This window comes from Mustela nigripes, chromosome 12, assembly GCF_022355385.1.
Source record: "Mustela nigripes isolate SB6536 chromosome 12, MUSNIG.SB6536, whole genome shotgun sequence".
In the NCBI taxonomy this organism is placed as follows: Eukaryota; Metazoa; Chordata; class Mammalia; order Carnivora; family Mustelidae; genus Mustela; species Mustela nigripes.
In genome coordinates this window covers 146,700,713-146,723,631 of record NC_081568.1, presented here as the reverse complement: position 1 = coordinate 146,723,631, position 22,919 = coordinate 146,700,713, and the positions used below count along the sequence as shown (strand labels likewise).

At 43.2% G+C, this 22,919-nt stretch overlaps 2 protein-coding genes across 4 annotated transcripts in view; one reads left to right on the top strand and one right to left on the bottom strand.

Moving 5' to 3' along the window:
* Positions 1 to 1,461: 1,461 nt before the first annotated feature.
* ZNF354B (zinc finger protein 354B) lies at positions 1,462 to 20,823 on the bottom strand. Of its 3 annotated transcripts, none has more exons than XM_059416140.1 (5): positions 20,391 to 20,823; positions 19,240 to 19,325; positions 15,250 to 15,376; positions 14,439 to 14,534; positions 1,462 to 3,201 (listed from the first exon to the last, which is right to left on the bottom strand). In XM_059416140.1, the coding sequence occupies exons 2-5, from the start codon at positions 19,270 to 19,272 to the stop codon at positions 1,622 to 1,624; spliced, it is 1,836 nt and encodes a 611-aa protein (XP_059272123.1). In that variant the 5' UTR covers positions 19,273 to 19,325; positions 20,391 to 20,823; the 3' UTR covers positions 1,462 to 1,621. The 3 variants fall into 3 exon arrangements, with proteins under 3 accessions (XP_059272123.1, XP_059272122.1, XP_059272121.1); XM_059416139.1 differs by having other exon boundaries at positions 20,405 to 20,823; XM_059416138.1 differs by having other exon boundaries at positions 19,240 to 20,823.
* Positions 19,510 to 22,919, top strand: part of PROP1 (PROP paired-like homeobox 1) — a 31,286-nt gene continuing 27,876 nt past the window's right edge. The window contains exons 1-2 of the mRNA XM_059416398.1: positions 19,510 to 19,692; positions 20,064 to 20,142. Of these exons, the coding sequence (XP_059272381.1) occupies positions 19,510 to 19,692; positions 20,064 to 20,142 (262 nt within the window). The remainder of the gene's footprint in view (positions 19,693 to 20,063; positions 20,143 to 22,919) is intronic.

The window sequence follows — 22,919 nt, the reverse complement described above, 5'->3', positions numbered from 1 at the left end:
TATTGTCAGAGCAGTTTCCTTTATGATATCATCTTTCATCATAATTCCATAATTCAGAATCAAATTCAGGTTCCTTAATCAAATGCAGTTAAGACCTTTGGTTATCTAGTATCTGCCTCCTTCTCAAGCTTCAACATCTGTCATTCTCATTTCTTAATAGATGTTCTACAAATGTGCCATGCTGTCATGTACCTGGATCTTTGCATGTGTGGCTGTCTCTCTTTTAAGTACTTATCTCACTCTGTGGAGAATTCCTGTTCTTCCAGAACTGGGCTCGGGCATCCCTGTCTCTGGGACACTAAATCTGATCAAGCTCCCTTGGTTAGACTCCATTCCTTCTTTCTGAATTCTGAGCAAATGTCTGCAAGATGTTCTGTAACACGGTACCTCTGTACCATCTCTTTTTCCGTGAAAACTTCAACACGTTATGATAATTTGCTTATTTACTCACTAGTCCCTTCAGCCCCATCCTCTCAATTCTTGACTTCTTGAAGATTAGGGCCTGTTTCTCTCTTCTCTACAATTTCCAGTGCCCGGGATGGTAACTGGTTCAACCCTGGGATTAAGCAAATATTTACTGAATAAACCATTTCTAAGGCTTAGAATTATTTCCTTTATTTGCTTTTGCAGTCTGAATTTTTAAAAAAATTTGAAAACCTCAAGTAGGGAAAACATGCTTTAATTTCATGAAATGGATTTCTTTAAGACTTTGCCACAGTGACATATTCTTTAAATTATTTCTTAAGATTTCTTTTGCAGCCAACTAAAAAAAATATTAATAGGCTTAACCTTGAAGTGACTGCCAAACAAACAAACTATATTTTTTCTACTTAAATTAACATGCTGTTCAGAACACAGCAACTGAGGGGTATAGCTCAGTGGTGGAGCATTTGACTGCAGAACACAGCAAGTACAGTTCAACAATAAATGACTTCAATGCAACAAATAAATGTAATTCTGAGAACAAAATTAGAAATTGTGCAAAAATTTTTGGGGAGACTGTTAGATGTAGTTTGGAAACAACTAGAAGAATAAAGGAGTGAGAGAACACCTTTTTTTCCTTTCTCTTTTTTAATGAAAACTGTGCACAAAGTTTGACAACAATTTAGGAAAAGGCAAATTCCAGAGACTGAGGTAGTTTCCAGGGTTTTTTTTTCTTTTTTTTAATCTATTATTTGGTCTACATATGCATATATTTTAAGATCAGTTCTGTTTGCTATTAAAATGTTAGTTCTAATAAATATGCTGCTGGCTTATACAGTTGGTGTCTTTCTAATGAGAAATCCAGCACTCCTACACCCAGATTTTTCTCATGTTTATACATCACATATAGTATATATAATACTGTATAAAAAGATAGAAGAACCCCACTTTACAGAAGGTCAAAATTGTGGTTTTGTAATCAATTACAATTGTGATTCCCTTATCTTAAGATATTTTTTAAAAAGTGACTGACAGGTATGAAAGTTTTCCACATATTTATTACATAGTCAGAGTTCTTTATCCTTAGAATTTAATATCTGATGAGACAAAATTAAAATAGAAAAGTTTTCTCATGATCATGGCATTTATTAAATCAATCTCAAGTATGTATACCCTGCTGAGCTTTGGTTTAAGGCTTTCACACATGCAAATCTACTTTCAAGGAATCCTCTTCAATGTGAATTTTATAATGATTAGTAAGGGATGACCTCTGGCTGAACAGTTTCCCACATGCATTACATTCATAGGGTTTCTCTCCAGTATGAATTCTCTGATGTGCAATAAGTGATGAGCTCTGTCTAAAAGTCTTCCCACACGTGTTACATTCGAAGGGCTTTTCTCCTGTGTGAATCCTTTGATGCTGAATAAGAGCTGCACTTTGGCCAAAAGAGATCCCACATTCCAGACACCGGTATGGTTTCTCTCCTGTATGGATTCTCTGATGGTTGCTAAGGGATGAGTTACACCTGAATGTTTTCCCACACTCATTGCATTTGTAGGGTCTTTCTCCGGTATGCATCCTCTGATGCTGAATGAGAGCTGAACTCTGTCGGAAGGCTTTCCCACACACTTTGCATTTACACGGTTTCTCGCCAGTGTGAATTCTTTCATGAATGATAAGTGTCGAGTGGGAACTTAAGGCTTTACCACACTCGTTACAGTTATACAGTTTCTCACCGGTATGAATTATCCGGTGTCTGTTAAGTCGTGAAATAGAAGTAAAACCTTTTCCACATTCGTTACATCGATAGGGCTTTTCTCCAGTGTGAATTCTTTCGTGCTGGATAAGAGACGCGCTCTGACTGAAGGCTCTCCCACATTCACTGCACTTAAAAGGTTTCTCTCCCGTGTGAATCCTCTGATGATAACGAAGGGATGAGCTTGACTTAAAGGTGTTGCCGCATTCATTACATAAATAGGATTTCTTTCTGAGGTGAATTCTCTGACATCCAGGAAGGGATGTGCTGGCTGCCTTCCTACCTGGATTGTATCTATGGGGATTTTCTCGAGCGTGGATTTTTTGATGTATAAAAAGGCCAGACCTTCTGCTGAAGGATTTACCACATTCTTTACATCGATAGGATTTCTCCACAGTGTGGATTCTTAGATGTTTGCAGAGCGATGCACTGTGGCTGAAAGCTTTCCCACATTCTTTACAGATGTAGGGTTTCTCTCCAGTATGAGTTCTTTGATGCTGAATAAGAGCCGAACTTTGGCTGAAAGCTTTCAAACATTCCTTACATTTAAATAATTTCTCTCCAGTGTGGTTTTTCTGGTGTTTACGAAGGGAAGAATTGTGAATGAAGGCTTTTTCACATATATTACATTTATACCGCTTTTCTGCTGTTTTGATTTTTGGTTGGCTAAGTAAGTTTGAATTCTGCTTGAAGCTATTTCTTTGTATTTCATATTTTGAGGGTGTTCTTTCTCTAGCAACCCTCTGTTGCTTAACAAAGACTGATTTCAGGCTGAAATTTTGGCCAAAGTTGCTATTTTTATGGCTTCTTTCTACAGGGAGGATTTTTGTATGGGTGATTGAAATTATTTGTAAACTTTCATTTTTGTCCTTTTGTTTCTTTAATCTGTCTTCATATATACAGGGTTTTTCTGATAGGAAACTCCAGGGTTCATGCCTTTTGAGTCTTTTCCTTCTTAGCCCCTGAAATGATGAATCTTGGGTTTGAGTTGACTTTGTAGTTTTAGGACTGCTCTTACATCCTGAAAAAAAAAAATCACTAATGATTCACACAATTGGCTGAGACTTAATGTGTAGAAAGAATAAATACTAATGATATTTAAATAAGGGCTTGCTTTCTGGCTAAAAGATACTAGCAAGAGGAAAAAATAGGAAAGTAACACATATAAAATAATAATGGATGAAGGCAGAAGGACTAGGGTAATTAAAAGAATAAAGGAAGCTCATTTAAGGAAGGCAACCAGGAGAATGAATGGGAAGACAGGATTAGAAAAGTATGAATTAAGTGCAGTCTGATATCCAAAGCTTTTTGCATTATTTATATGCCATTGTTAAAAGACTTAAAAGACTACATTAAAAGACTTTTATATTATTTATATGCCATTGTTCTCATTTATGTAATGTTTCTAATGTTGAATGTCATTACTCCTTTTTCTACGTGCCAAACTCCTCTGTAGCCTTCAGATTCAGTTCCAATGTTAATTTCTCCATGTACCCTTTCGTGAATCCAGCTCCAACAATCCATTGCCCTTATTATTACCACAGTAAATGGTATTTTACAAAGTAGGTACCTAAGGGGAAAAACTGTGAGTAAAGCCTTCAAAAACAGTGGGAAAGCCTTCAAAAGAACTCAGCACCACTGATAGTAAAAACATTAAAGAAAATAAGAATTGATGGATAGTTCCTCAATATGCTAAAATACATATAGTTTGGTCCTAAAACCAGTATCCTATTTAATGAAGAAAGACTAGAAGCATTTCCGCTATGATCAAGAACAAGGGGTGCCTAGCTGACTCAATAGGTAGAGCATGTGACTTTTAATCTTGGAGTTGTGAGTTTGAGCCCCATGTTAGGTATAGAGATTACATAAAAATAAAATCTTAAAAAAAAAAAAGAACAAGACAAGGATGCCCATTATTTTCACTTCTATTCAACATTCCTAGTAGAAGTCTTAATCAATTCAGTTACATAAGAAAAACCAATTAGATGCACAAGGATGAGTAAAGAAGAAATGAGGAAATAAACCTACCACTATTTGCTGGTGTTATAATACCCTATCTACGTAACTCCAGAAAATCAATGATAAAACTTGATCAGTGATGTAGCAGATATAAAATTAACATGCTGAAGTCAATAATCTTATTGGCACTAACAAAGAATTGGAGGAATGAATTTACAACAAATATAAAAAAAAACTTATTATGAGGAAAATTTTTAATAGCCCTGAATATTAATATACCTAAACAAATGGAAAAACCTCTCCTATTCTTGGATAGAACCACTCAATGTTATAAAAATATAATATTTTTTAAAAAGTATGTAAAGATATTTTAAGTCCTATATAGAGATAGGACTCAGCTTACATTTGAGGACAGATAATTCTTTGGTGTTGGGCTGCCCTCTACCACTCGCGCCCTTCCTCAAGCTGTGACAATCCACAGTGTTTCAAATTTGTGTGTGTGTGTGTGTGTGTGTGTGTGTGTGTATGCTTAAAGTTTTCATAATAAACTAAAAACTAAATCTTCTTCCACTTTTCTGTCATTCCTTGCATAAGAGTGAGAGGATTAATCCTTTTCCTCTTAAAGATCATATCTAATAAGAGACTTGCAATTTTAAAAGGTTTCTGCACATGAATTTAAAAATATCAATATACAAAGGAAAAGATCTTTAAAAAAAATACTTTCACTTAAAAAAATATACTTCCTAAGTAAAAAATCAGAATGCTTACAGTATGATAAAACTTATTAAAATAGGAAATACCAAAGTTTTCTGGGTAACTGAAGACAATGGTAGGTGGATAGTAAGCAAACTGTCAAACTTCACCAAATGATAAGAAATAACTTTATAACTGTGAGACTTCTTTTTTTGTTTATTAAAATTTTTATTTAAATTCTAGTTAACATATAGTGTAATACTGATTTCAGGAGTAGAATTTACATATAACACCCAGTGCTCATCCTAACAAGTGCCCACCCATCACCCACTTCTAAGTGGTGATGGAAGGTTTTACCACACTCATTACCAGCTAACTGTGAGACTTCTATCCAAATCCTCCTCTTCCACATTACTTGAGAAAAGAAAGAAAATGCCAAACCTTGTAAAATAAATGTGAGTCAAAAGAGTAATAAGTGGACATTAAGGAAGATGGCAGAGTAGGAAGCTCCAGGATTCTGTTTCCCCACCTAAGACAACAAATGAACTGGCAGAATCTGGCTGCTCCAATGATTTTGAAACTGTGGAATCTAACTGAAGGCTGGCAGCTTCTAGGGCAAAGCCTGGTTGATAAATGGTACGTAGTTTCAGTCGCTAGCCCCTACCCATGCCCCAGCCCCCAGCTCCATGGCAGGCAGCTATACTGACAGTCCTTAGGTGGCTTGCAGAAACTAGGGTGAAAAGAGCCTTGTTCTTCAATTACTGTAGATCTGGGTTCTGACTGAGGATTATTGCTTGGGGTCATGGAAGTACAGACACAAAGGCAACCTGCCATTGTTGCCCCACTGGCTGAAGCAGCTGCCAGGGGATTTAAGGGTCAGAGCCCGTCTTCTCCCTACGCTCTCCCATTCACATTTTACCTTTTTCCCACATTGGGCAATCATATTTAAGTATAAGGACATCCAAAACTAACTGCATACATGGGAAATTTAGAAAGTCACCATACATGCCAAGGGAAAGGTAGAAGCTCAGAAAAGACATGAGAATACCTTTGGTTTATATCTCAGGCCGGTCCATGGCACAGAGACCCCTGACAACAATAAAAAATTAGTTATATGTAAAAATACATGTATTCATATATACAACTATCATTTTTCCCTGTTGTAAAGTGATTTTACTGAATTGATTTGGACATACTGTAGGTCAAATAATATTTTCCAAAGATAACAACTATGGACTTTTAAACTTGACATAAGATTTGTAGCTTCAGCAGTATTAGTCATATTCCCCATCAACAACACGATAAAATAATTCAATTATGTAGGAATACAGAACTCTAGGACTAGCTGGAAACATGGAAATCACTTAGCATAATATTTTCATTTCATGAGAAAACTAGACTCAAGTATTAAGCAATTTACCCAAATTCAAATATCTTATAGTAATAAAGCTGGCCTGGAAGAGGCTTTCCCAAATAACTGAAGTAGCCCTCTCTTTGTGAAAAGGACGAAATATATGAGAAGGAAATCACTCTGGGGAAGGGGAAGAATCTAGTTCCCAGAGTTATGACATTATAAAATTCAAATGTCTAGTTGGCAACAAAGAATCAGAAGGCACACACACAAAAAAAGATATGACTCATTCAGAGCAACAAAATAAATAGACAAAAAACATCTATGAGGAAGAAATAAAGGTGGATATACTACACAAAACTTTTTTTTTCCTTAAGATTTTATTTGACAGAGAGAGGCAGCAAGAGAGGGAACACAAGCAGGGGGGTGGGAGAGGGAGAAGCAGGCATCCTGCTGGGCAGGGAACTCAATGGGGGGCTCGATCCCAGGACTCCGGCATCATGACCTGAGCCAAAGGCAGATCCTTACTGACTGAGCCACCCAGGCACCCCACAGAAAAACTTTTAAACAACACTTTTCAAGATGCTCAGGAGAGCTAAAGAAAGATATGGGTAAAGCCCATGAAAATGAATTTTTCAAAAAATGAAATATCAATAAAGAGATAGAAAAATAGAAAACACAGAAAGAAAGCAAAATGAAATTCTGGAGTTGAAAAGTATAATAACTGAAAATTTCACTAGAGAAACTAAAAAATCAGATTTCAGCAGGCAGAAAAATCAGTGTACTTGAAGATAAGCCATATTAAAATTACTGAATCTGAGGATGAACAACAAAAAATATTGAAGAAAGTGGAGAGATCCTAAGAGACCTGTGGGATACCATCAAGTGGACCAAAATAGCATTGTGGGAATCCTAAAAGGGAAGAAGAAAGAGGGGAGAAGGATCATTTGAAGATAATGGCTGAAAACTTCCCAAATTTGATGTGAGATAGGAATCTACAAATTTATGAAGCATAATGAACTCCAAAAAGAACAAAGTCAAAGAGACCAACAATGAGACATATTATCACCAAACTGTCAAAACCCAAAGCCAAAAAGAGAATATTGAAAACAGCAAAAGAGAAACAAGACTTATAACATACAAATGATCTTCATTAAGATTATCAGATTTCTCATCAGGAACTTTGGAAGCAAGAAAGTATTAGGTTGATATAGTCTGTGTGCTGAAAGAAAAAAAAAAAAAACCTCAAAAGGGAATTCTCCATCTGGTAAACCATCCTTCAAAAATGACAAAGAGGGGCGCCTGGGTGGCTCAGTTGGTTAAGCCTCTGCTTTCGGCTCAGGTCATGATCTCAGGGTCCTGGGATTGAGCCCCACATCGTAGTCTCTGCCCAGCAGGGAGACCACTTCCCCTCCACCCCCGCCTCTCTGCCTACTTGTGATCTCTGCCTGTCAAATAAATAAATAAAGTATTTTTTTTTTAAAATCATTAGGCTGTGTTTTAAGGCACACAATGTATAATGATGCGGTCTGTGACAACAGTAACTAAAAGGGGATGAGGATGCAAGTATATAGAAGCAGAGATTTTATATATTATTGTACTTAAGGTGGTGTAAGTTCAAATCACAGTGTTATGAATTTTGGATGTTAAATATCCCAATGGTAACCAAAAAGAAAATACCTACATAATATATATAAAAGAAAATTGGAGGGGAATTAAAATGTTTATCAACTAAACACAAAAGGAAACAGTAATGCAGGAAATCAGGGACAAAGAAGAGATATAAGGTGTATAAAAAAAAATCCCAATGGCAGAAGTGAGTCCCTTATATCAGTAATTACTTCAAATATAAATACATTAACTTAATTATCCAGTCAAAATACAGATATTGGCAGAATGGGGAAAAAAATCATAATCTAACCAAATGTTGTCTATAAAAGACTGGCTTCTTTTCTTTTTTCTATCTATTGAAGAATGATTAACATACAGCTATCTAAGTTTCATATACAAATAATGAGTTAGCAATTCTGTACGTTACTCAGTGCTTATAAAATGGATATACTCGTGGGGGCTCCTGGGTGACTCAGTGGGTTAAGCCTCTGCCTCAGCTCATGTCATGATCTCAGGGTCCTGGGATTGAGCCCTGCATCCAGCTCTCTCTGCTCAGCGGGGAGCCTGCTTCCCTTCCTCTTTCTCTGCCTGCCTCTATGCCTACTTGTGATCTCTCTCTCTCTCTGTCAAATAAATAAACAAAATCTTTAAAAAAAAAGTAGGTGCACTCTTGATCCTCTTTATCTCTTTCACCCCTCTTCCCACCCACCTCAACTACCAGTTTGTTCTCTGTAATTCAGAGACTGTTTTTTGTTTGAATAAAAGATTCACTTTAGAGCCAAAGATACAAATAGGTTGCAAGTGAGATGATGGAAAGCTACTTCACGCAAATAGAAGCACTAAAAGAGAGCTGGACGGGCTATACTAGTATCAGATAAAATAAACTTTAGGAAACAAGTTATAAGAGACAAAGGATGGGGCGCCTGGGTGGCTCAGTTGGTTAAGCGACTGCCTTCAGCTCAGGTCATGATCCGGAAGTACCGGGATCGAGTCCCACATCGGGCTCCCAGCTCTATGGGGAGTCTGCTTCTCCCTCTGACCTTCTCCCATCTCATGCTCTCTCTCACTCTTTCTCTCTCTCTCAAATAAATAAATAAAATCTTAAAAAAAAAAAGAGAGACAAAGGATGATGTATAGTCATAAAAGGTTCAATTCAGCAAGAAGACATTAAAATTACAAACATTTACATACCTAATAACACATCCTCAAAACACATGAAATACAAATTTACAAAGCTGAAGGGAGAAATAGTTGGAGATTTCAATGCCCTACCTTCAATAAGGAATAAAACAACCAGACGAAAAGAAGTAGTAAAGGACTTGAACAACACAATATACCAACTGGAACTAATGGATACATACAGAACGTGCTATCCATCAAAAACAGAAACAAACCAAAAAACAGACTTAACTACGGAGAACAAACTGATGGTTACCAGGTAGGAGGTGGAGGGTAGGGGGAATTGGTGAAACACTTGATAGGAATTAAAAAGTACACTTCCAAAGATGAACACAGAAATGGAGAGAAGTGTTGAACCATTATATTGTACACCTGAAACTATTATAACATTGTATGTGACCTATACTGGAATTTGAAAGGGAGGAAGAAAAAGAGAGAGAAACAAACAAACAAACAAAAATGGGCAAAGGACTTAAACAGACATTTGCCTATAAGAGATATATCAGTGGCCAATAAGCACATGAAAAGACCACTTAAAATCATTAATCAGTAGGGAAATATAAATCAAAACCCACCAGATACCACTTTAAATCCATGAGGATGGCTATGGATAACAGAAACAAAAGAAACCAGAAAATAACAAATACTGGCAAGGATATGGAGACTTTGAAACCCTAGCTCCATTGCTGGTGAGAATGTAAACTAATGTGGCCACAATGGAAAATGATATAGTAGTTCCTCAGAAAGTTAAGTAGAGAATTACCAAGTGATCCAGCAATTCCACTCCAATGTACCCAAAAGAACCAAAAGCAGGGATCCAAAGAGGTATTTGCACACTCACATTTGGAGTAGCATTATTCACAAGATCCAGAAGATGGAAATCATCCAAATATCCAGACCAAATGATAGACCATGTGTGGCGCAGACATGTAATGGAATACTGTTCAGCCCTAAGACAATGGAATGCTGACAGATGTACAATGTAGATGAACCTTGAAGACACGATGTGGAATGAAATAAGCCAGCCACAAAATGACAAGTGTCCTAAGATTCCAATTCTTTTTTTTTTTTTTTTTTTTAAGATTTTACTTATTTATTTGACAGAGATCACAAGTTGGGAGAGAGGCAGGCAGAGAGAGAGAGGGAAGCAGGTTCCCTACTGAGCAGAGAGCCCAACATGGGCCTCGATTCCAGGATCCTGAGATCATGACCCAAGCCAAAGGCAGAGGCTTTAACCCACTGAGCCACCCAGGCACCCCTATAAGATTCCAATTCTATGTGGCTCCTAGGAGTCAAACACAGAGACAGAGAACAGTGATTAGCAGGGGCCTGGAGACAGGTGGGTGGAGAATTAGTGTTTAGTGGGAAGAGAGTTTCAGGAAGGGATTAGAGAGGACTTCTGGCACCTGGATGGTGGGGATGGTTGCACGGCCTTGGGAATGAGCTGAATGCCACCAAACTGTACACTTAAAAACAGTCAAAATGGCAAATTCTATGTTACTTGTGTTTTACCATAATAAAAAATTATGAGGGGACAATAAGAAGTTTGGCAACACTAGATAAACTGGAACCTCCATGCCTGCATAGCGGGTGGGAAGGTGAAAGTACAGTTGTTCTGGAAAATGCTGTGGTGGGAGCTCCAAAGGGAAAGAGGGCTCCCTACCTTTTCCTCAAAGCATTTCTTTGGGAAAATTTGCATTTCTAAATCCTTCCTCTGTGCTTTTGATATGAAATGTATATAAACCTGTGAACACTATAAGCCTCTGGGAACATTATAGCCTAAGGATGTTCTTGCTTGTTAAGCAGGCTCCACCGGGTGCAGAGCCCAATGTGGGGCTTGAACTCACAACCCAGAGGGCCAGACCTTGGCTGAGATCATGAGTCAGATGGTTAACTGCTTAACCAACTAAGCCACCCAGGCCCCCACCAAGGATGTTTTTCTTAAGCTCCTGGGAGCCATCTCTTTGAAATGTAAACATCAAGAAGGAAGCCAGGAGAGGTTTTCTGAAGGGAAGTGAGGTGGCCTGATTTACCTTTTAATAGAGCATTCTTGCAACTATGGAAACAGGTTGGTGGCAGGAGGGAGGTGCAGGGCCAGCAAAGGTACTGCTGGGGAGAGGGGGCAGGGGACAAGGACAAGACTGACCAAACACAGTAGAGGCGCCTATGAGTACCTGCTCTCCGCTTTCACCTCCTCAGAGATTCTTCTTTAAACCCCTGCCTGCTGGGTCGCTGCGCTGCTAAGGGCAGCACCTTTGTGCAAGTTAGAAAAAGAGGCCCCACCCTCTGTGTGGGGCAGCCCCCAGGGACACCTCCGCTGACCACGCAGCCGGGTTTCAGTCCCCCCACCAGGCTTCTTGCGCTGAGATGACAAAGGAGGAGAAAGTGACAGGCAAGAAAAGCACATTTTCACTGGAAGGTTAACTGTTTACCCAGATCATACCTGCATTTTTAAATTTTAGATTTCAGGACTATTTCCGCATTCGGGCATAGAGCTAACTCATGATGTACCGGCTGGTTTAATCGCCTCATTACAACTCTTCTGGCAAAGCACCCCCCGCAGGTGTGCTCCCTTCTCAGCAAGAGACTCAGAGGAGACACACACCCCTCCTTCCACCTCTCACTTCAAACATCCCCCCGTGACCCTTTGTTTTTCTGTTTTTCCTATTTGCGAATGGCTTTGAAAAATTTTTTTAAAGTGGGGGGGGGGGGGCATTGGGAGGCTGCTAGAGGTGCCCCGAGTCCACCCTGGAGCACGGGCTTTTCGGTCACCAGCTGCGGGAGGGGCAGGTTTCAGGTCTGACAAGAGTTAACCACCTGAGCTACATCCAGAACACCCCATCCTTCATGCGTGCTTAGGGTGAAGCCAGCTGCACTCCGGAGGGAAGCCATTCCGAGGCTGCATTAGTCCGGGCAGATGGAGACTCGCCAGGGGTGCTGGACGGACAGACAGACACATGCAGGCACTCCCGGGGCTCCCCGGGGTGACTGCCATCTCTGCAGGAGAGGAGGTGCATCCTGTCCAGGGACATGCACGTACCAGTCGGCTGCACTGTCCTTCCTTCCTCCCGGCGCCCACCTGTGGTCCACCCTCAGGGACATGTCCCCAACACTGAGGAGGAGGCTACTGAGGACTCCAGCCCCATTGCCTGGGGGCCCCAGCGCCTCTCAGCACAGCTCCAGACTCCAGACTCTGGTCACACTTTTACTCCCCGGAACCCACCAATGACTCACTTCACTAAGAGAGATGCGTTCCTGGATGGGAGGCTCCCAAGGTGCGGGGAAAGGGACAGAGACTTCCTTCTCTTCCTCAGATCTTTCCTGCTGGCTGCCCAGATGCCACCCTGCCAAGCCTCGGCTGATTCATGGATTCCTGCCTGCTCTAGGCACTTGACGGCGGCCTCTACCCGCTTCCCAGACCTCGTGTCTTTCTTCCAAACCAGAGTAAGATAAACAGACAGACACACAGGTGGTACCCACAGCAGAAACGTCAGAGTATGGTGGGAAGCAGGCTCCGTTGGCCTGCGGGCTTGGGGAGGGAGAACACCCAGCCTGCAGCTCCTGTGCGGGGCCCATGGAATGAGAGGCCATCACTGACGCATCTGGACCTGACAACAGCGGGGAGGAGCCCTCACTTCCACACCAACAGGCCCCCCCTCGGCCTGCAGGCTGCTCTCAGCAGTGTACACCTGGGGCCCTGGTAAGACTACTTCCCAGTCCCCAGGCTCCTGGCCTGGCTCTCAAACACAGACCAGATCCTGTGTCCAGGCTCCCCCCCGCTGTGTGGCATCTGGTCCCTGCAGAGCTCTCCTGGCTCACGGCAGCACCCACTGGCTTCCTTTCTCTGGAATCAGGTGAACCTTTCCTGTGGCTGGACCCGGCTCCACATCCTCCGATCCCACCTCCTTGGGAAGCCTCTGCCTACACCACCCCTTCTGCTGCGCACGCTCACACACTCTACAGACATCCTATGGGGTCATTCTACACCCTGTGTGCGCTCAGTGCACCGTCACCTGTCTCCCCACCCAGCCGTGATCTCTAGCCGGCAGAACCTGCATCTTTCTGTCCAATGTTGCATGGCCAGTGCCCAGCACAGAGCTCACGTACGTACCATCCATTAGGGGACAGGAAAGTAGGGGATGGGGACTCAAACTTGGATCCTCCTGCACTCATCAGCTCTCTGTCCCCAGTTTCCCTGTCAGCTGCCTCTCCCGTTTTTCTCCTCTGATGACTTCTCAGGCTCAGCCAGAGTCGTCTTTCCTCACCCACCTTGTAAATGGTGAGGTTTCCTGGGATTCTGTCCTCTGCTCTGTGCCCTCACCTGGTCAACTTGAGGCATCAAATGCCACCTTTGTACTGAGGGCTCCCTGACCTGCCTTCGGAGTTCCCATAGACCTCATACAGCTGTCGACCAGCATTTCTCCCCAGGCATTCCTCCCCAGTGAGACCCATCCCACAGCAAACTCACCCTACACCCTTAACAAAGGGACCCCTCTCCCTCCCTCCAGACCCCAGTGCCCATACCTTTGTCCCACTGTAGAAACATCTCGCCTACCTTACTGCAAGTGTCTCCAGGACACTTGTCTCCCCATCAGCTTTTCCCTCACTTTCAATCTACCCCCCACCATGCTTCAAAGTGACTATTCTTATTAAACTCAAATTACATAAGGATTTCATCAATCTATTCTCTACGAAATGTTAAGATTACATACTACTAAAGCCCTCTTTTGTCCTGCCCCTTCTCAATCCCATTCCATGTGGAGCTCCTGGCACCAGCTCAGGTGTGTCCCCCCAGCCTCTGTCTGCACTTCTGCACCCGTTACAAATACACACATAGCCACGTCATCACTCTTCAGCATCAACAGTGACACAGCAGTAGCTGCCCCCCGGCCCCTGACAGTTCTGTCCACACCAGCCACTCTTTGTCTCTGACAGCGGCCCTCAATGCCAGAATAGGGGCTTGCTCCAGAGGACATTAACACTCTTTCACATTTAAGCCAATTTTTCTAAAATACCCAGAACTCCAGTCTTCTGCTGAAAATCCTTCATTTCCATGGGATGGTCCCATGCAGAAGACTCTTGTCAAAGCCCAGTGTAATGCGGCTTTGCTAGCTTTCAGACACCCTTTCCTTCCTCGGCTCTTTCTCTCCTATACCGAGCCTTGGTCAGATGGATTCTCTGCCATTCCTTAAATACACTATTCACTGACTGAATCCCCGAGATGCAGCGATCCTGTGAAAACGGAACGAATAAGAAGAGCTCCCCAGAGATTCATTTGGTAAGTGATTACCAAGAGAGTAAGAGGAAGCTCATGTCTGGGGCCTAAGCATCCCCACTCTGCCGCTTGTGGGGGACAGAGGCCCCGGAGAAACCTTCCTGATCGACATCTCCGAGCCACACTGTCCACTTACCCCCCCAGACTGTTGCCCGCACCCACCCCCCGCCGCTCGGTCCCACCCACTCACCTAGAGAGGGGCCTCCAGGACTTTCTTTCTCTACCTTCCAGGGATCTTCTCCTTGCTGCAACAGGGAGATCACTCTTGGTTTGGAAAACAGGAGTCCTGCTCAGAGACAAGAAAAAGAAAAGAGAAAGATAAGACTTGGTTTTCTTTAGACTCAAAGACGCATCATGGATCTGAGTGGAAAACGCATGGGATGGTACAAAGAGCTCCACTGGGGTGTTCCAGCCGTGCCCCCGCGACGTGAGGGAGTGTGTGAGGGGAAAGGCAAGGGGCCTGTAGGGCGTGGCCATGTGGGAAGTAGCTGCAGGTTAGAGATGCCGGATACACAGGCAGCTCTGGTTACTAGAGTACCCATGGCTTGCCACAGAAGAGGGAACATATTAGATTTACAGACTAAATGTTTGTAAACAGGTACCCACACCAAGTGCCCTGTTTAAAATGAGAAAGCACCATCTGACCCTCTTTCAAAGATGGATTATACACATTCATCAGGCTGGAAGGGAGAATTGGGAAAGGCTGGCAGCAGGGTAATGAAGAAGGTTGAGGGATGCTTTCTGCTGTGAGCTGAGCAAACAAATCACAGAAAATCACAGCAGGAAATGTTGCCTAACTATGAGGGAATTTCTAACATACAAGTATGTCAGCTATCCCACATGTGGGACAAATCCATGCCTATAGTGGGAAAGAACCTTTAAATATTTATTTACAATGTGCACAACCCCAAGGCCAAATTCAGCTGAAAGTTCCTGATGCCCCACAGCTTTTATGCAGGGAAGCAGGTGCTGACTTATGGTAACAGGGAAAATTCCCTTACCCAGTGAGACCAGGTTACTGTAGTTCTCCAGCATCACTTCCTGGTACACGTTTCTCTGAGAAGGACCCAGCTTCCTCCACTCATCCCGTGTAAAGAGCACAGCCACATCCTCGAAGGTCACCGACACCTGTAATGACAAGCCATCTCAGCTCACCCAGGACCTCCCATCGCACAGGGTAAAAGTGGTGGCAGTTGCTGGGGAGGATGGGCTGCCATGAAAGGCTTCTGATGTCATTCTTGTTTCTTAAGGTTTCAGGTTATTTCTTGTTCAATGAACCATTGGCCAGTGACAAATACATACTGAGCAGCATAAAGTCTTACCAGGCCCAGTATTAGCCACTATAAGGAGATGCAGGGAGGAATTAAGACCACTGGAATGTTAATTAGAATAATCTTGCAGATGGGGATATGATAATACATATTAAAATCTTTAAAATGTGTTTATTCTTTAACTCACCAATTATTATATTTCTACTATAATGAGCAGTACACAAAAGTGCACACAGAGCATTTATCATGGTTTTAGTAATACCAAAAAAATGAGAAACAAGCTAGGTCATCACGGATGATAAAGGGCAGGGTCACTAACAGAAGGCACTCTCTGAGTGCCACTGAAGCTGGAGGACAGAAATAATGGAAACTGAAATCTCTCTCTTCTCCCAAATGCTTTATACAGGCCAGGTACAATCCCTAGAGCTTTCTATTGATCTTTCTTTTTTCTAATTCAGTTACCTATTAATCTTTAATATAATCTTTATCTAAAAGTCACAACAACCCTAAGAGAAGATATTATCACTGTCTCCATTTACATGACAGAAAAGAGCCACGGAGAGGATAAATTTGCCTGAAGTCTCACAGCTAGTCAGTGGGAGACCTGGGATTCCAGTCCAAGGACATGTCCAAGGCTTCATTCTTAACTGCAGAAATGCCTCCCACAACCTATTGCATAGAGCTATTAAATAAATGAGATAATCCATACAATGTAATTAATACCATGTCTGGGGCCTACCAAAGCTTCAGATGTTAGCTATTGTCACATCAATATAAAATACTATGCAACCAGTGCAACTGATGGTTAGGTCAGTATCTGTTAAAAAGACATCCATGATCATGTTAAATACAAATATTTATATTTGTTATATATCAGTGTGTAGTTTGTACTCATTTCTGATAAAAGCTTATATATATATATATATACATATATATGAGAATGATGCTGAGAGATATATAACAAATGATTGGCAGTGATTATCTCCAGATGGTGGGGTTAAGAGTGATTCTACTTTCTTTTGAATATATGAAAAAATTAACATACAGATGACCCTTGAACAAGGAGGGGGTTAGGGGCCCTGACTTCACACGCAGTAGAAAATCTACATTTAACTTTGGATTCCCCCAAAACATAACTACTAATAGCCTACTGTGGACTGGAAGACTTCCTGATAAAGTAAACAGTCGATAAACACATATTCTGCATGTTATATGTATTATATACTATATTCTTACACTAAAATAGAGAAAAGAAAATGTTATTGAGAAAATCATAAGGGGCGCCTTGGTGGGATCAGTTGGTTAAGTCTCTGACTCTTGATTTCCACTCAGGTCATGCTCTCAGAGTCATGGGATCGAGCCCCACATCATGCTCTGTGCTCAGCACAGAATCTCCTTGAGATTCTATCTCTTTTCTCTGTCTCCACTCAACTACTTGTGCTCTCTCTCTCTCAAACAATAAACCAAAAAAGAAGCATAAGAGAAATACATTTACAGTACTCTACTGTATTGATCGAAAAAAATCCATGTGTAACTGGACCTGCCCAGTTCAAACCTATGTTGCTTAAGGGTCAATTCTCCACACACACGTATCTACACGTCTATGCATACATACATGCATATTTTATTCTCTACAATGTTTACCATGATTATAAAATATCTATATGGTAAGAAAAACACTGAATTATTTACATATTAGGGAGGAATATAAGAAATAATTTTTGCTCTCAAAGAATTTACATCCAGCTGGCAGACAAGATAAACACCTTGGATCAATGAAAGAAGAATGTGTACTTGGGCAGGACTGTATACCATCTCCCAGCAATATCCTCATTTTAGAGATCAGGACTAGAAGGTCCAGGACAGTCAAGACCAAAGGCCACCTACTTTACCAGCAGCAGAGGCAGGACAATAATGAAAGTCTTCTGTTAAGCCAGCACTTGGTATATTCTCTCTCTGGTCTTAAACGCCCATTGCCGGGCTTTACCCACAAGCCCATGCAGTAGGGGCACATGGGAGCAAGTGAGGTTGGGGAAAATGCCACATGCATTCACTCCCCTGCAGGTTGGAGAAGATTCTGGGCAAGAGAGCAAGGTCAGTCTGTGGGAACTGGAGGGGAAAGCTTTGAAATATGCACTGGCCAGTCCCAGCCCAAAGATCAACCACCACAACATTTCATGGGCCCCAAATCAACACAACAGTGGAGAAGAGCTCTGGCAACATGGGGTTTGGGGCTGCCCTGGGATTTGAAAGAGGCACCAGGGGAATGGCTGCACAGTGACAAGCCTGGACCCAGAGGCCAGACACACTGCACTGGGGTTTGAATTCAGGTTACTGGATGTCTCTGAGCCTCAAGTTTGCTAATGTGAAACATGGGAATGATCATTGCTGCGCGAGCGTGGGCATGAAAACAAAGGCCACACCCTCATGCAGACACCCAACACTGTGACTGTCAGATGCAGATGAGCAATGAAAGGACAAGTCCCAGCAATACGGTCCAGCAGGTCCCATCTGTCGGCATGAGTGGTATCATCACTTCATCCGGCTCCCATGACCACCCCTTGTTGGGTGTCTGCTAGTGCCCAGCCCTTATCCAAACACTTCCCATGCACTGACTCGTGTGACCCTCTCACCTGTCCCATGAGGTCAGCATGTTTGTTATTCCCATTGTCCAGGTGAGGAAACAGGCACATCTGTCCAGGGCCCACAAACAGTAACCAAGGAGATGGGTTCAAGCCCAGCAGTCTGGCTTTAAGCTCTGCTTCCTACCCACCGGAGACCCTGCCTCTCCACTCCTGATATCCTGTACACCCTCCGTGCTCCCTCCTGGGGAGTCTTCTCTCTGCCCTTGGAGTCCAGAGATCTCTCCAGCTGTGTCCCCTCCAACACGGCTATTCCTTGTTCAAGCATGGCTCACCTGGACTGGGTCCCTCCCCCATTTCCAACAATAGAAGGGTGAAAATGGCAGGTCGAGAAAAGTTTTCAAGAGAGTACAGAAATAAGGAACATAATCCACAAAGTAAAGAGGGAGAAAAAACGGACAATGATGGGTTGGAGAAGCCTAGGGAGGTTATCCTTTAAAAAAAAAAAAAAAAAAAAAAAAACAAGGGTAGGAAGGGAGACCAGGGCAAACCAAGGAAGCAGGGCCAGAAAGGAGCTGCCGTGTGTGTGTGTGTGTGTGTGTGTGTGTGTGTGTGTGTTTTGTCCCCATGTGGCATCTCACCTATCAAGTTAGTAATCATACACTGAATTGAGACTGATGAATAAAAAGAAGTGTCTGGGGGCACCTGGGTGGCTCAGTGGGTTAAAGCCTCTGCCTTCTGCTCAGGTCATGATGTCAGGGTCCTGGGATTGAGTCCCACATCGGGCTCTCTGCTAGGTAGGGAGCCTGCTTCCCCCCACCCCCACCCCCGGCCTGCCTCTCTGCCTACTTGTGATCTCTGTCAAATAAATAAATAAAATCTTTTTAGAAAAAGAAAAAAGAAGTATCTGTTAGGAAAAGAAAAGGGAAACACTAGACATGGATTGTCAGGGAGGAGACAAACATTCCCTACAGAATCCACCCTCCCCGTGGGTGGACTGACTCTTGAAGGAGGAAAGGGCTTGGGCTTCAGGTCCTGCAGAAGACTGCATGCAGCAGAGAACTTTGATTTGAGAATTAAAATAAAATAAAATAAAATAAAAATCTGTCTCTAAGACCAAAGATGTCAATGAACTCACATGAGATGTTGCTTCCCTCGGTCCAATAGCCATATCTTCTTTCTGGGCTCTTCCCTGAGGATGGGTAGAGTCTCCAGAAGACAAATCTGAAAGAGGAAAAAGGGAGCCAGGACAGAGAAACCCCTTCTGGTTTCCGCCTCTTCTGCTTTCCAGCCCTGAGAATCACCAGCTCTGAAATCCTTCCACCACCTGAGAACTGAGGCCACGTGCCCTCGGAGAGGGAAGTCAGAAGGAGCTGGAGCTGGACAGGCCCAGACACACGCCAGCCCAATGTGGGCCGGGGCCCAACTCTTCCCCCTGTGGCTCAGAGAAAAAAGACTAGACTCCAGCTTCAGTAGCAGCAACAACTCACTGAACCTGCCTCAGGGGCCAGGCACGGCTCACATCGTTCAGTCCCGCAGCATTGCTGCCATTGTCCACGCCTATTTTACAGATCAGGAAACTGAGGGCAGAGTGGGAGCCACTTGCCCCAGTGCACACAGCCAGTGAGGGTGCACCGGGATCCGTACCGCGCTGTCTCCACAGCACCGGCTCTAACCTCACCGCCGGCAGGGTACAATTCTTCTCCACCTCAAGCTGCACCCGCCCCCAACTCCTCCCCCTGTTGTCAAGGAATCTCCTTCCAGGTTTTTAGAGAAAAGTGCTTGGGAAACAGATGACAGCAGTTTTCCGACGGCGGCCGCAGGACTGCCGTCTGGGGGAGCAGGCACAGAGACCGAAATCCTGGGTTCCAGTCCAGATTCTGCCGTGGGGGGAGAGGGAAGCCGGCAACTCACTTCTATTGGAAAACACATCTCTGCGCCTGCAGCCCGGGAAGGCAGTAGCGCCGAGGAGGGGTGGAAACACAGTTCCTCACGTTCACTGACAGCCGGGAGCAAATCCAAACGCCGGCAGGGCAGGCAGGTAGCGTGCCGGGCACGGGTCGGGAGGGAGTAGGGGAGTGACCGGGGCCTGGGCAGGTGGGGACAAGTGCCCGACCTGCCGCGGTCAGGGACACGTCCGCCGGATGGCTGGTGGGTGGTGCCAACCTTTGGCCCCCATTGCGTGCTCCTACAAAGGCCCCACTGGCGCGCCTCCGGCCTGTGTCCCGCGCCCCGGCGCAGGATCCTCCCAAGGCCGGGGTCCTCCCCTCTGTCCCGCATTCCACCGACCTTCCGCCGCTCACCTCGCCCAGGCCTCGGGGTTTCGGGGTCTGCGCCTCCTGGCCGTGCTTTGCAGGCGGAGGCTCCGGCACTGCCCGGATGGACAGCAGCCCGGGGTCGGGACCCCTTCTCCGGGTCTCTAACCTCACTGGGCTGAACTCAGGCCGGGAGCCTTGGGCTGCAAAAGCCGGCTGTCCAGAGAGGCGGGGCAGGGGGCGATTTAGGGACGGCCGCTAATGCCCCTGGGGAATGTAGTCCAGGCGAGGACCTATGCATTCTGGGAAGTGTAGTTCTCCGCTCTGGTCTGCGAGGCTGGGAGGGGCGAGCCTGTCACCTGCCGAGTTCCCGCTTCCGGGCTCGTGGTCACACCGCTTGGGCGGCGAGGGCTCTGGCTCCCGACTCCCCGTGAAGGAAACGGTTCGCCGAGGGCCGTGTCTTGTAGCTGTACATCGGCACAGTGACAATAAGGCAAGTAGACAGTCGCCGAGAACAAACCTATTTCCCCTTCGGTCATGCAGCCAGTGTGTTTCGAGGACCTTCTTGTGGCAAGGGCTGCCATAAGTGGTTGGGAATGAGTGAACAAAACAAAGGTCGTTGCTTTCAAGAACTTTTTGGGGGGAGTTGGTAGGAAGCACAGTAAGCCATGGACGTAATTCTGTGACATTTTAGAAGATAAGCGTTATGGGGAGAAACAAAGGAAAGCGGGGTGGTGGCATCTGGGCGCGTTCAGAAGAGTGAGTGGGGTCCCCTGGCAGCAGCGGGGGTGAAGGGAAAGGGCATTCCAGGGGCGGAGAAGCCAGTGGTTCTCATTTCTTCATAATGGGAGCGCGTCCCATTGGGGAGATTTTATAAATAGGGAAAAAAACAAACAAACAACAACAACAAACGAAAGAAAAATGTACCCAATGCCACTGCCCAAAAGTGGTTAACGTTTTGGTGAACATTTGCTGCCGACCTGCTTTTAGCAAAATGGAATCTTGCAGATAGCAATTGTAACTTACTTTGTTTTTTTCCCCACATAGGAATGAATGTACCTCGGACATTTGAATTTGCCAGTAGATAATTCTCCCTGAGGAATGTTTTGAATGGCTTCAGTGCCTTCCATTATGGCAAATTAAAATTTTAAAATATATTTTGTAAGGGCCTGGTTAGCCAGAGGGAGTAATTTTTTGTTTATGCGGTGAACTTAGATTGACCCCACCCCTCCCAGAGGAACTTACTTGCAAAGCCTAGATACAAGGGCGGGTCAGGCCGGGTGAAGACATCCAATCAGTAGGGCAGGCATATGTCTACTAGGGTAAATTGAAATTCAATTAGCCACCTGTGTGTTACCTAGCAGTTTTTTTCTGTGTATGGCAGACCTAGCATGACTGACTGTGCAGTTTTCTCTGTGTATTGCAATCTCATTGGCCACCTGTATATAGTCCCCCTAAACTAGCTCTATAAAAGTTAGTCTGTGAGGCAGGGCGGGGTCGCCTCTTTGCAAGAGATGGCCCTGAGGGGTCAGTTTGATTCTCCTGATGCTTGGTGTGAAATAAAGCTTTGCTTGACCTTCGCTTTTTATCAGTCTCGCTCCTTTGATTACGGACCCTAACATATTTAACTAAAATAGTTAAATAAGCTGGTAGTTAAATATTTAAATAAGCTAATAGTTAAATAGTTAAATAAGCTAAATAAATAAAATAGTTAAGTAGGCTTAATTTAATTAAAGCTTATTTAACTATAAATTAAGCTTATTTAATGTGTATTGTATATATGCTGTTATATCTGGTTAAATATATTTAACTAAATTAAGCTTATTTAACGTTTCTTGTTAGTTATGTTATTTCTAAGTTTTTGCTCCATTAATATTCTTGTACCTGCATCTTTGAAGATTATTTTCTTAGTTAAATTTCTTGAATTGAATGACTTTATCAAGGACTGGTGGCATTCTGAGCTCATTGTCTAGTTGCCTTCCTGGAAGATTTTACAGTTTTTATTTCCATAGCAGTTGGTGATAATATGTGCTATGTCTAACACCCTTGCTTACTCTGGGGTTTTTGTTTTATTTTTAATGCTTTTTCTTTAAGTTTTTGTTTATTCAAGGGGGCAAATTTTTTATATCTAATTTTGAGTACTTGAGAAATTAAATATGATCTCATATTTATTGAGCCATTTAGATATTTTCTGATATAGACTGCCTGTATATGTACTTTATTGAAATGTTCAATAAATAAATAAATAAATTTTCATCATTTTAATATACTGCATATGCATAATTTTTGTAAAGTGCTTTGTTGTTTACCTGATTGTGAAAATTATAAGAAATTTATACATGGTATGGGGATTGAAGAAATAGTAATAAACACTGATTACATCTATTCATATATACTATTATGTGTGCTTACGCACCGTTGTGTGTACGAAACAAAAATAAGGTAATATTTTTCATACTTTCAAAATGTGAAGTATACAGAAAGGCAGAACATATAATCCAATAATAACACATCATTATAGAGAGAAAAACCCTGAAAATATCCACTCAAGTTGAGAAGTAGA

Bases quoted from the DNA above. Each gene is read 5' to 3' on its own strand.
- ZNF354B (XM_059416138.1), bottom strand. From the start codon at position 19,272: ATGGCTATTGGACCGAGGGAAGCAACATCTCAT. The intron at 14,535-15,249 runs GTAAGGGAATTT...GTCTCTGAGCAG, and splicing joins CAGTAACCTGGTCTCACTGG to GACTCCTGTTTTCCAAACCA. The intron at 3,202-14,438 runs GTGAGTGGGTGG...TTTTTTTTTCAG, and splicing joins TCCTGGAGGCCCCTCTCTAG to GATGTAAGAGCAGTCCTAAA.